The 13722-nt window shown below is 42.3% G+C and overlaps 1 protein-coding gene across 4 annotated transcripts in view; it reads left to right on the top strand.

Annotated features, from left to right (window-relative positions):
* Positions 1 to 13722, top strand: part of FAM114A1 (family with sequence similarity 114 member A1) — a 136738-nt gene that overhangs the window by 88871 nt on the left and 34145 nt on the right. For 3 of the 4 annotated variants that reach the window (XM_069744605.1, XM_069744604.1, XM_069744606.1), the window contains 4 exons: positions 786 to 938; positions 1076 to 1199; positions 2177 to 2262; positions 4835 to 5005. In XM_069744605.1, the coding sequence (XP_069600706.1) occupies positions 786 to 938; positions 1076 to 1199; positions 2177 to 2262; positions 4835 to 5005 (534 nt within the window). The remainder of the gene's footprint in view (positions 1 to 785; positions 939 to 1075; positions 1200 to 2176; positions 2263 to 4834; positions 5006 to 13722) is intronic. The other variant, XM_069744607.1, reaches the window with a different exon arrangement.

Here is a 13722-nt window from a genome sequence, read left to right as displayed (position 1 = left end):
TTTCCCTCACTCCTCTAAATTTGCACTCACACCTTTTCATTTTCACCTCACACCCCTCATTTTCACCTCGCACCTCTCATTTTCCCCTCAGTATATACATGTTTGTCATCTCCCCTTTATATAGTATACACCTGTATGTCATCTCCTGTATATAGTATATACCTGTATGTCATCACCCCTGTAAATAGTATATACCTGCTATATGTCATCTCCTCCTGTATGTTGTATATACCTATGTGTCATCTCCTGTATATAGAATATACCTGTATGTCATCTCCTCCTATATATAGTTTATACCTGTATATAATATGTATATAAAATATAATATGTGTGTATAAATTCTGGTTTGTGCTGCCATTTTCCAAGACCTGTCTTTTTCTCTCTATGGAGCAGTAGGAAGGCCTGCTTTTTGCACCCTGAGCTAACCATTTTAGTTATGATAATTTTTTGTGGTACATGTGATGTATGCCGACATTTTTCTTTTTTTGACGGAGGTGTGGTGACCAAAGAAACACACAATTTTTGCATTTTGATTTTTTTTCTCTTTACGGCATATACTGTATAAACTTTTATAGATTCATCTTTTCCAAATGTGTTTATTTTCAATATTTTGTTTAGTTATTTTAAATTGGGAAGCACGGAGTGTGATTTGTTTTTTTTTTGCATGTTGTGTGTTTTAATATGCCATATATTTGTGAAAACTTTTATTCTTAATGTTTTAGTCCCATTTATCATGTGTGGAGGGAGCTAAAAAAAAACTTCATTTTTTTTTTCTTTTTGTGCAGATGTTGAGGGAAGCCAAAGAAAAGGAAAAGCAGAGACTTGCTGAACAAGTGTCAGATGAGAGGACGGCACATTACGGCATGTTATTTGATGACTACCAGGGACTGTCTCATCTGGAAGCTTTGGAAATTCTCTCCAATGAAAGTGAAACAAAGGTGATAAATACGGGAGATTGGACTGTTTATTGCCGCCATCACTACTTTTTTTTTATATGATATACGGTATATATATATAATAATTTTTTGACGTATTCTATTCTTTACTGTGCCAATATATGTGCCTGTCACTGCAGGTCCAAGCTTATTTATCCTCCTTGGAAGATGAAACGTTAGAAATCTTAAAAGCAGATCTTATTGCAATTAAGGATATTTTCCTTCAGAAGGATTTTGACAGTGAAGAAGACATCAGTGGTAAAGGTAATTGTATGGAAATGTCATTCTTGAGACACATGCATGTCTCCATCACTAAATATTCAGATGCAAGAATAGGACAGGTGGAAACTGTGCACATGGCATTTTGGCAGATATTGGGAGGATTTGCCGCTGGCCTCCACGTACGCTTCATTATAGGTATCCATAAATAAAGGTGCTCCCAAAACAAATAAAATCCAACACTTTATTAAATTCAAACACATTGATCAAAATATTGCACTTGCTGATTTGTTTCTAGCACTGTATCATTACATCCACTTTACAATCGTGTTTTCCAAATCACAATGTTTAGTTGCCGATTATATGGTGTAATATTAGCATAGCACAAAATATAACAAGTGACTTTTTAAGTGGCAAAATCTGTGATGTTAAGCTTATTAAGCATCACTGGGTTTCTTCACATAGTGCAGTCAAGTCATTCTCTCCTGCTATTCTCAGAGCACAAAAGAAAAGTCACTGTACTACGTGAATAATCCCTTATTGCCTGCCACTACAAGTTCCATTTGTGATCTTTCTAGCACACATCTGTATTATGACTCCATGCTGGAACAACAGATATGGGCAGCACAATGGCTCAGTGGTTAGCACTGTATGATGGCTCAGTGGTTAGCACTATAGCCTTGCAGCGCTGGGGTCTTGAGTTCAAATCCCACCCAGGACAACATCTGCAAGGAGTTTGTATGTTCTCTCCGTGTTTGCGTGGGTTTCCTCCGGGTTCCCCGGTTTCCTCCCCCGTTCCAAAGACATACTGATAGGGATTCTAGATTGTGAGCCCCAATGGTACAGTGCCAATAATGTTTATAAATCACTGTGGAATTAATCATGTATATAAATAACTAAAATAAATATAGTGCTGTGAATAGGATCCAATCCTCTCGCAAAGTATGAGGATAGCTTAGTATAATAGTTCTGCAACTTCATGATTATTTACAGCAGTGCATTCCCTCTGTCGTTCTGTGCAGGAGAAGAGACTGAAGAGTTCACTCGCATGCTTACGGAATTACTGTTTGAACTTCATGTTGCTGCTACCCCTGACAAGCTCAATAAGGTAATACCTACCCTCCATGGTTTAAGGACACTTTCTCTCGCGCCTTTTTGCATGCTGTTTTTGAAGTCAAATTCTAAAGGAACGTTTCCATGTAGTGAAAATGCGACTGCAGAAAATCCTCTGCATTTCCTGGTGGCTCAGTGGTTAGCACTGCAGCCTTGCAGCTGCTGGGGTCCTGGGTTCAAATCCTGAATACTTTTTCAATGTCCTAAGGCATAAACAATAATAATACAAAGAGAATGGCAGATAAAAAAACACCAAATTTCATTAACACAATAAAATGTTGTTGTTTTTTTTTTTAATTTATTCTTGCGTTCTTTATGGAGGAATTAAAGTCAGTAGTAGAGTCGTTGGCTAACAATAAGTCACTAGGCTCGGATGGACTCCCCATGGAGCTTTATAATAATTTTGGGAACATGCTTTTACCTCCCCCTATGTATTACAAGCCTCTGAGAAAGACACTAAAGAGACAAAGCCAAGAGTGTCAGTCCTTCCAAAAGAATCCACTCCTAGACTCATACAGCCTATACTCTTATTACTTATGGATATTAAAATTCTAGCAAATGTTCTTGCCATTAGAGTAAATAAAGTTACTTTCACAGTAGTACATACAGACTAATCGGGATTCAAGGAGAATTCATAGTTTGCCTCAGTTTGCCTGGAGATGTGTTCAAGGAGTTCTTCCAATTGCTGGGGAACTTTGCAATTTCCAATGCAAAATTTTAGGTTTTTTTCTGCTAAGGCATATTGGGCAGAAACACTGAGTCTTGATGGTCCAAGGTCTATGAATACGATAATCAAGGGATCAGCGACCTCCAACAGTTCAGCTGAACTCCTTTTTATGCTGTATAACTCTTTGCTGGATATTGTATTGGTAAACTATACATTACATTCCAAAAAAACGTCATGTAGATATTGGCTATACAGAGGAAGGCCATTGTCACAAAATCCCTGAGAGGATACCTCAGCTGTCCCTAAGTGAGACACCCAGGTTATCACATTTATACCTGATATGTTGTGTAATGCAAAAATTGAGGTGTTTTGTAGAGGCACATTCAGACTCTCTGTGAAGTAAATGCAAAAAACAGCCAGAAACTTTACTGCACATGCTGTGGTCGTTCCCTAACTTAAAAACTTTTTCAAAAGTGATGCTATATATTGTGAATAGTGTGTACTCTGTAGAGGTAACCCCCCTTCCCCCCAAAATCGTTTTTGGGCATACTGGGGTAGAGGATTTCAAGACATATATCGCTGCTGCTCCAAACATCTTGCTTGTGAAGGCAGTGGGCGGCGCATGCGCAGATTTAGAATAAGGGGAGAACTTGGAGAGGCGACTGCACATGCAGCACCATTTTGTTGGAGACTGTGGGGTTTTTTAGAGACCAACACCACAGTAATCATTGTGCCTTTGCGATATTTATAATAGCAGGCAGGTCACTGACAGAGCAGTGACTGGTCATTCAAACAGGAGGATGAATAAGGGACCTGAGCACCAATAAAAGACCCTGCCCACAGACCCTTCCCCAATGCACAAAGATATCATTAAATGAAGACTTCACACATAAACCACTAAATGTATTTCTTCACCGCAGGTATCATTTTATTCAGTATCACAGTGCCAATATGGCTATGGTTGTACTCTACTTTACAAAATCCTGCTGACAAGTTCTCTGTAAGTACCGAGGATCACGGTAAAACAGCGGTGGCTGGTATAAGCCATGTAGCAAGGAAGCTGATAGCACAGCCTTGGATAGAAGACCAATGGTTCCACAATGCCTAAATACAATACATTGGCTGCTGAGTATGGAAAGAGAAATGCTGAGTCAAAATTTGAGAAATTGTGGGAAGTTTAGAACGATGGGTCAAGTATGGCCTCAAAGATTTGTTTAGGATCAGTTATCATAAAAAAAAAAAATTGCCTACCTATTGGATCCTTATAGCTCCAATACCGCCATTCCAGTGGTCCATGGCCGATCCTGCCGTGATTACATCACGTGACCATTGCAGCCAATCACTGACCTCAACAGTGACTTTGCATAAAGTGCATGTGACCGCTGAGGCCAGTGATTGGCTGCAACAGTCAAGTAAATGATGGGTAAGACATCATAATTGGAGAATCAGTGGAGCGGAGCTGCTAGACATTCAGTGCATACTTAATGGTTTCTTTACATCCTCTACTTTTGGCCAACATTTAGAAAATCACAGAAATCCAATAAAAAGTACTGGCTCAATGCTGGTCAGTCAGTAAGGGGTGGGCACAGAAGAAGGACCTTCCTACAAAAACAAGCTGTCAAAACTAAAGATACATCAGCTTCTGACAACAGACTGTTTCCTGATTAAATGAGAGGGATTGCATGACATAGTGGCACATGTGGCAAGCTTGGCCATGTGGTTCTTTTTGAATATTCAGGTCAAGACGTGATCTTAGTAGCATTTAATATTATAATTATGCGATATCCTACACCTATGTTAGTTATATGATGTTAAACTTTACCATTAACACATATATTACGGTACATTAAATTGTGAGGAAGATTGTCACTACTGTCTTCTCTACATATAACATACTTAGGCTATGAAGAAAGCTCATGACTGGCTGTTATCAGAGGGTCTGTACTCAGAGGAACAACCCAACAATTTGGCCATGAATATTCAGGAGGTGCCAGAAGTTGTGCAGGATAATCGAACTGAGGTGAGGGAAGAAGACGGCAAATCTGAGGTTGAAAAACCACTTGGCTCTGAAGTAAGTTTATTATTATTATTATTATTATTTATTATTCTAGCGCCATTTTTTCCATGGCGCTTTACATGTGAGGAGGGGTGTACATAATAAAAACAAGTACAATAATCTTGAACAATACAAGTCACAACTGGTACAGGAGGAGAGAGGTCCCTGCCCGCGAGGGCTCACAATCTACAAGGGATGGGTGAGGATATAGTAGGTGAGGGTAGAGCTGGTCGTGCAGCGGTTTGGTCAATCGGTGGTTACTGCAGGTTGTAGGCTTGTTGGAAGAGGTGGGTCTTCAGGTTCTTTTTGAAGGTTTCGATGGTAGGCGAGAGTCTGATATGTTGTGGTAGAGAGTTCCAGAGTAGGGGGGATGCACGAGAGAAATCTTGTATGCGAGTGTGGGAAGAGGAGATAAGAGGGGAGTAGAGAAGGAGATCTTGTGAGGATCGGAGGTTGCGTGCAGGAAAGTACCGGGAGACGAGGTCACAGATGTATGGAGGAGACAGGTTGTGGATGGCTTTGTATGTCATGGTTAGGCTTTTGTACTGGAGTCTCTGGGTGATGGGGAGCCAGTGCAGGGAATGACAGAGGGGAGAGGCCAGGGAATAGCGGGGGGACAGGTGGATTAGTCGGGCAGCAGAGTTTAGAAGAGATTGGAGGGGTGCAAGAGTGTTAGAGGGGAGGCCACAGAGCAGGAGGTTACAGTAGTCGAGGCGGGAGATGATGAGGGCATGGACTAGGGTTTTTGAAGATTCTTGGTTTAGGAATGTACGGATCCATGAAATATTTTTGAGTTGGAGGCAGCAGGAAGTGGAAAGGGTTTGGATATGTGGTTTGAAGGAGAGATCAGTGTCAAGGATTACCCCAAGACAGCGGGCTTGTGGGACTGGGGAGAGTGGGCAGCCGTTTACTGTAATGGATAGGTTCGTTGGGGAGGTCGTGTGAGATGGGGGAAAGACGATGAATTCTGTTTTGTCCATGTTAAGTTTTAGAAATCTAGCGGAGAAGAAGGATGAAATAGCGGATAGACATTGAGGGATTCTGGTTAGTAGGGTGGTGATATCTGGTCCAGAGATGTAGATCTGTGTGTCGTCAGCATAGAGATTATACTGAAAGCCGTGAGATTCTATGAGCTGTCCCAGGCCAAAGGTGTAAATGGAGAAGAGCAGGGGCCCTAGAACTGAACCTTGCGGGACTCCGACAGATAGGGGGCGAGGTGAGGAGGTGGTGTGCGAGTGGGAGACGCTGAATGTCCGGTCAGTTAGGTATGACGAGATCCAGGATAAGGCCAAGTCTGTGATGACAAGAGATGAGAGGGTCTGTAGTAATAAAGAATGGTCCACTGTGTCAAAGGCAGAGGACAGGTCCAGGAGGAGGAGGATAGAGTAGTGTCGCTTGCTCTTGGCGGTTAATAGGTCATTGGTGACCTTAGGTAGGGCAGTTTCAGTGGAGTGGTGTGACCGGAAGCCTGAATGAAAGCGGTCGAAGAGGGAGCAGGAAGATAGATGGGAGGACAGTTCAAGGTAAACGTGTTGTTCCAGTAGCTTGGAGGCATAGGGGAGAAGTGATATAGGGCGATAGCTAGATACAGAGGATGGGTCAAGAGAGGGCTTTTTGAGGATAGGTGTGATGGAGGCATGTTTAAAGCTTGAGGGGAAAACACCAGTTGTTAGTGATAGGTTGAAGAGATGGGTTAGGGTTGGGAATGGGATGAAGACTGTGGTGAGGTTTGGGATGAATTGGGATGGGATCGGATCAAGTGCACAGGTGGTGAGATGCGATCTTGAGAGTAGAGTGGAAAGTCCGTCTTCTGTAATGGTGGGGAAGTTGGTTTTGGAGGTGGAGGGCTGGGTATTTGGGAGGAAGGGTTCTGGGGGTTGTTTACTAAAACTGTCTCTGATGTTCTCAATCTTCTGCTTGAAAAATGAGGCAAAGTCTTCAGCTGAGATGAGTGGGGAGGGAGGAGGTGCTGGGGGGTGGAGGAGAGAATTGAAGGTGTTGAATAACTGTTTTGGGGTTGTGAGACAGGGAGGATATGAGAGATGAGAAGTAGGTTTGTTTTGCTGTGGCGAGTGTGGTCTTGAAAGTAGTGAGGGACTGTTTGAATGTGATGAAGTGCTCGTTGGAGTGGGATCTTTTCCATCTGCGCTCAGCAGCCCTTGAAGCTCGCCTCAGTTCTTTAGTCAGGCTGGTGTGCCAGGGCTGTCTGTTGATTTTGCGAGCTTTGGTATTTATGTTCATGTTTATTATATCTAATATATAAAGCTGAATGTGTGTATATGTGTGTGTGTGTGTGTGTGTGTGTGTGTATGTGTGTATGTCCGGGATTGGCATCTGCACCGTCGCAGCTACAGCCACAAAATTTTGCACAGTCACACGTCTGGACCCCGAGAGCGTCATAGGCTATGTTGTGAGGTGAAATTTTAACCCCGCGCTTTCCAATTCACCAAACAATTTTGCTCCTATCTACATAATGCGAAAAAATGAAAGGAAAAGTGTAGAAGGCAAATTGACAGCTGCCAGATGTGAACAAGGGGGACTTAAAGAATGAGAGCGATGGCGCCAAAGAGTATATACCGTAGAGTTGCTAAGGTGGGGCCCCGACATGGGATACTCACCACACACGGGGATATAAACACTGTTATGACCTGGTGGTAAGGACAATAATGGACCTAGTGGGTAAGAGCACACGGAATGACCTAATAGTAACTAATAATATAGGACGAGCTCTGAGACGTGGGAACTCTGCTGACCGCAATCCCTAATCCTATCACACACACTAGAAATAGCCGTGGATTGCTCCTAACGCTCCCTATGCAACTCGACACCGCCATAGAAACTAGCTAGCCCTAGAGATAGAAAAATAAAGCCTACCTTGCCTCAGAGAAATTCCCCAAAGGAAAAGGCAGCCCCCCACATATTATGACTGTGAGTAAAGATGAAAATTACAAACACAGAGATGAAATAGATTTAGCACAGTGAGGCCCGACTTACTGAACAGACAGAGGATAGGAAAGGTAACTTTGCGGTCAGCACAAAAACCTACAAAAAGACCACGCAGAGGGCGCAAAAAGACCCTCCGCACCGACTCATGGTGCGGAGGCGCTCCCTCTGCATTCCAGAGCTTCCAGCAAGCAAGACAAAAATCAAAATAGCAAGCTGGACAGAAAAATTGCAAACCAGAGAAAAACAAGCAGTAACTTGGCTTCAGCTGGGAAGACAGGTCACAAGAACGATCCAGGAGAGAGCAAGACCAATACTGGAACATTGACAGGTGGCATGGAGCACTGATCTAAGTGGAGTTAAATAGAGCAGCCAGCTAACGAATTAACCTCGTCACCTGTAGAAGGAAACTCAGAAGCCGCAGCTCCACTCACAACCACCAGAGGAAGCCCATGAACAGAACCAGCCGAAGTACCATTCATGACCACAGGAGGGAGCTTGACAACAGAATTCACAACAAAACATACACACAAAATGCGCCACACACTACCACATGCTTGAACACATATTACCCTCAGCACACATTTCACCAACCTCGCCACATAAAAGTCGAAACACAAAAGTCGCCACTCAAAACTCGCCACGCGCAGAACTCGCCACATGCAAAAACTAGGCTCTTGCAAAACTCGCCACAAGTGTAAAACTCACCTCATGGAAAACTCGCCACACGCAAAACTTGCACACGCGGAAAAATTGCCACATGCACAAAAGTTGCAACACATGCAAAAGTTGCCTCACACAAAACTTTCACATACTCAAAAGGCACCACACATAAAACTCGCCACGCGCAAAACTCGCCATGCGCAAAACTTGCTGCACACAACTTGCTACACTAACCTGTCACATGCAACTCGACACACAAAAAGTTGCTACACGCATGTTGCCACACGCAACTCAACACACACAATGTGCCATATAGGAAATACGGCAGCTGTCAGTCACATGACCTGTCTATTATGTGTATGTGTGAGCTAATATATACTGCCAGGGGGAGGGCTTCCTGTTGGCTGGGGATTTATCAGGCTGCCAATTTAGCTTACAAATACTGAGGTAAAAATACTGAGCAAATAACGTGTGAACGAGGTCTAATACAGGAGGAGATGACACAGGTATATACTATATACAGGGGAGATGACACACAGATATATACTATATACAGGAGAGATGACACACCGGTATATCTACTATATAAAGCTGAATGTGTGTGTGTGTGTGTGTATGTGTGTATGTCCGGGATTGGCATCTGCACCGTCGCAGCTACAGCCACAAAATTTTGCACAGTCACACATCTGGACCCCGAGAGCGTCATAGGCTATATTGTGAGGCGAAATTTTAACCCCGCGCGTTCCAATTCACCAAACAATTTTGCCCCTATCTACATAATGGGGAAAAAAGTGAAAGGAAAAGTGTTGGAAGCGTCGCAGCTACAGCAACAAAATTTTGCACAGTCACATGTCTGGACACTGAGAGCGTCATAGGCTACGTTGTGAGGTGAAATTTTAACCCCGCGCTTTCCAATTCACTAAACAATTTTGCCCCTATCTACATAATGGGGAAAAAAGTGAAAGGAAAAGTGTTGGAGGCGTCGCAGCTACAGAAACAAAATTTTGCACAGTCACACGTCTGGACCCTGAGAGCGTCATAGGCTACGTTGTGAGGTGAAATTTTAACCCCGCGCTTTCCAATTCACCAAACAATTTTGCCCCTATCTACATAATGGGGAAAAGTGAAAGGAAAAGTGTTGGAGGCAAATTGACAGCTGCCAGATGTGAACAAGGGGGACTTAAAGAATGAGAGCGATGGCGCCAAAGAGTATATACCGTACAGTTGCTAAGGTGGGACCCCGACATGGGATACTCACCACACACGGGGATATGAACACACACACAAAATGCGCCACACACTACCACGAGCTTGAACACATATACCACCCTCAGCACACATTTCACTACACATACACCAACCTCGCCACATAAAAGTCGCCGCTCAAAACTCACCACGCGCAAAACTCGCCACATGCAAAAAATAGGCTCACGCAAAACTCACCTCATGGAAAACTCGCCACGCGCAAAACTTGCACATGCGGAAAAATTGCCAGATGCACAAAATTTGTAACACATGCAAAAGTTGCCGCATACAAAACTTGCACATACTCAAAGGGCACCAGACATAAAACTCACCACGTGCAAAACTCGCCATGCGCAAAACTTGCTGCACACAACTTGCTACACTAACCTGTCACATGCAACTCGACACACAAAAAGTTGCTACACGCATGTTGCCACACAAAACTCATCTCACAAAAGTCGCTACATGCATGTCTCCACACACAACTCAACACACACAACTTGACAAACGAAACTCGCCCTAAAACACACACAAGTCTGGTATTAGCCTTCAAAAATAAAATTCTGATTAATAAGCAGACAAACTACAAGAGCAACAAATGTACCATATAGGAAATACGGCAGCTGTCAGTCACATAACCTGTCTATTATGTGTATGTGTGAGCTAATATATACTGCCAGGGGGAGGGCTTCCTGTTGGCTGGGGATTTATCAGGCTGCCAATTTATCTTACAAATACTGAGGTAAAAATACTGAGCAAATAACGTGTTAACGAGGTCTAATACAGGAGATCACACAGGTATATACTATATACAGGGGAGATGACACACAGGTATATACTATATAAAGGAGGAGATGACATACAGGTATATACTATATACAGGAGGAGATGACATACAGGTATATACTATATACAGGAGGAGATGACACACAGGTATATACTATATACAGGAGCAGATTACCTACAGGTATATACTATATACAGGAGGAGATGACATACAGGTATATGCTATATATAGAAGATGACATACAGGTATATACTATATACAGAAGGAGATGACACACAGATATATACTATATACAGGGGAGATGACACACAGGTATTTACTATATACAGGAGGAGATGACATACAGGTATATACTATATATAGAAGGAGATGACATACAGGTATATACTATATATAGGAGGAGATGACATACAGGTATATACTATATATAGGAGGAGATGACATACAGGTATATACTATATACAGGGGAGATGACACACAGCAGGTATATACTATATACAGGGGAGATGACATACAGGTATATACTATATACAGGAGATGACATACAGGTGTTTACTATATATAAGGGAGATGACAAACATGTATATACTGAGGTGAAGATGACATACAGGTATATACTATATACAGGAGATGACATACAGGTGTTTACTATATATAAGGGAGATGACAAACATGTATATACTGAGGTGAAAATGAGAGGTGTGAGGTGAAAATGAAAAGGTGTGAGTGCAAAATGAGAGGAGTGAGAGAAAATAGTGTAGTGATCGGAAAATGACAGATGTGAGGTCGAAATGACAAGTGTTAGGCGGGAATGAGAGGAGTGAGGGAGAAAATGAGAGATGTGAGGGGGAAAATTAAAGATGTGATTGGGAAAATGAGAGGCGTGATGGGAAAATAAGAGAAGTGAGGTGCTATAACTAACCACAGATATTTACTATGCCCAGGCAACGCCGGGCTCTTCAGCTAGTACTATATATAGAAGATGACATGCAGGTATATACTATATACAGGAGGAGATGACACACAGATATATACTATATACAGGGGAGATGACACACAGGTATATACTATATACAGGAGGAGATGACATACAGGTATATACTATATATAGAAGGAGATGACATTCAGGTATATACTATATTTAGGGGAGATGACACACAGCAGGTATATACTATATACAGGGGAGATGACATACAGGTATATACTATATTCAGGAGATGACATACAGATGTATACTATATATAAGGGAGATAACAAACGTACATACTGAGGTGATGAGGTGAAAATGAAAAGGTGTGAGTGCAAAATGAGAGGAGTGAGGAAAAATAGTGGAGTGATCAGAAAATGACAGATGTGAGGTTGAAATGACAAGTATTAGGGGGGAATGAGAGGAGTGAGAGAGAAAATGAGAGGTGTGAGGGAGAAAATGAGAGATGTGAGGGGGAAAATGAAAGATGTGATTGGGAAAATGAGAGGCGTGATGGCAAAATAAGAGAAGTGAGGTGCTATAACTAACCACAGATATTTACTATGCCCAGGCAACGCCGGGCTCTTCAGCTAGTATATTATATATTTATTATATTGTATATGCATGTTTATTATATACTTGTCTTATTTTTGTGAGCTTGTTGATTTTGCGAGCTTTGGTACGTATATTTATGTTTATTATATATATTATATATATTATATTGTATATGTATGTTTATTATATACTTGTCTTATTTTTGCCATTGAAATAAAAGCAATCTATGAAAATTTTGAGACTATATCATTTTCTGGTTTCCAATGTGCATATATCATTATGATTTCAGAAATAGGCATTAAAAACTACCTTAGTATTCAACCATTATCTAGGCTTGGGATAAAAGTCTGCAGTCGTTGAATTGTGGCAGTGTCCCCACTGTCTTGATTCTCGGGATTAGTTGGTGGTCCCAAATGTACTGTATGTATGTATGTATGTATGTATGTGTGTACATGCCAACTAGACTTCCCTGGCTTCTCTTAATTTACTGTTATTGAGAGAAATCAAACGAGTTTAGTTGACATGTGACTGCAAGTTTGCTCAGACCGAGAATGCCAGGAAATCATGACAGTGTGCGCATCACATGCTGTCACATTTTGACAGTCTGCAGTCACATTGAGCAACTAAACTGTAGACTCTTGTCACAAGCTTGGACAACTCCTTTAATCCAGTGCCTACAACACTGTGTGCTCAGTTATTAGGTAATTTCTACTTTGGATGATTGATCTTTTTGTGGGCAAAATAAAGTGCTGTTAGTCAATCCAAAAGGTTAAGAAACCTGAATATTTGAGAAAGTAAAACTGAGATTTTGACTTTCGTAGAAGAATATCTGCGCTAGTGTTGAGCATTCCGATACCGCAAGTATCGGGTATCGGCCGATACTTGCGGTATCGGAATTCCGATACCGAGATCCGATATTTTTGTGATATCGGGTATCGGTATCGGAAGTGTAAAATAAAGAATTAAAATAAAAAATATTGTTATATTCACCTCTCCGGCGGCCCCTGGACATCAGCGGGAGGATCCGGCGTCCGGCACGGCTTCTTTCTTCAAAATGCGCACCTTCAGGACCTGTGGTATGACGTCCCGGCTTCTGATTGGTCGCGTGCCGCCCTTGTGACCGCCACGCGACCAATCAGAAGCCGCGACGTCATTCCTCAGCTAAAGTCCTAGAATGAGCACCTTTTAGGACCTGAGGAATGACGTCGCGGCTTCTGATTGGTCGCGTGGCGGTCACATGGGCGGCACGCGACCAATCAGAAGCCGGGACGTCATTCCACAGGTCCTGAAGGCGCGCATTTTGAAGAAAGAAGCCGTGCCGGACGCCGGATCCTCCCGCTGATGTCCAGGGGCCGCCGGAGAGGTGAATATAACAATATTTTTTATTTTAATTCTTTATTTTACACTTTAATATGGATCCCAGGGCCTGAAGGAGAGTTTCCTCTCCTTCAGACACTGGGATCCATGAGGATACATTCCGATACTTGATGTCCCATTGACTTGTATTGGTATCGGATATCGGTATCGGCGATATCCGATATTTTTCGGGTATCGGCCGATACTATCCGATAC

This window comes from Ranitomeya imitator, chromosome 1, assembly GCF_032444005.1.
Source record: "Ranitomeya imitator isolate aRanImi1 chromosome 1, aRanImi1.pri, whole genome shotgun sequence".
NCBI lineage: Eukaryota > Metazoa > Chordata > Amphibia > Anura > Dendrobatidae > Ranitomeya > Ranitomeya imitator.
Note: the sequence above shows the minus strand (reverse complement) of the source record. Positions and strands in the feature narration are given on the sequence as shown.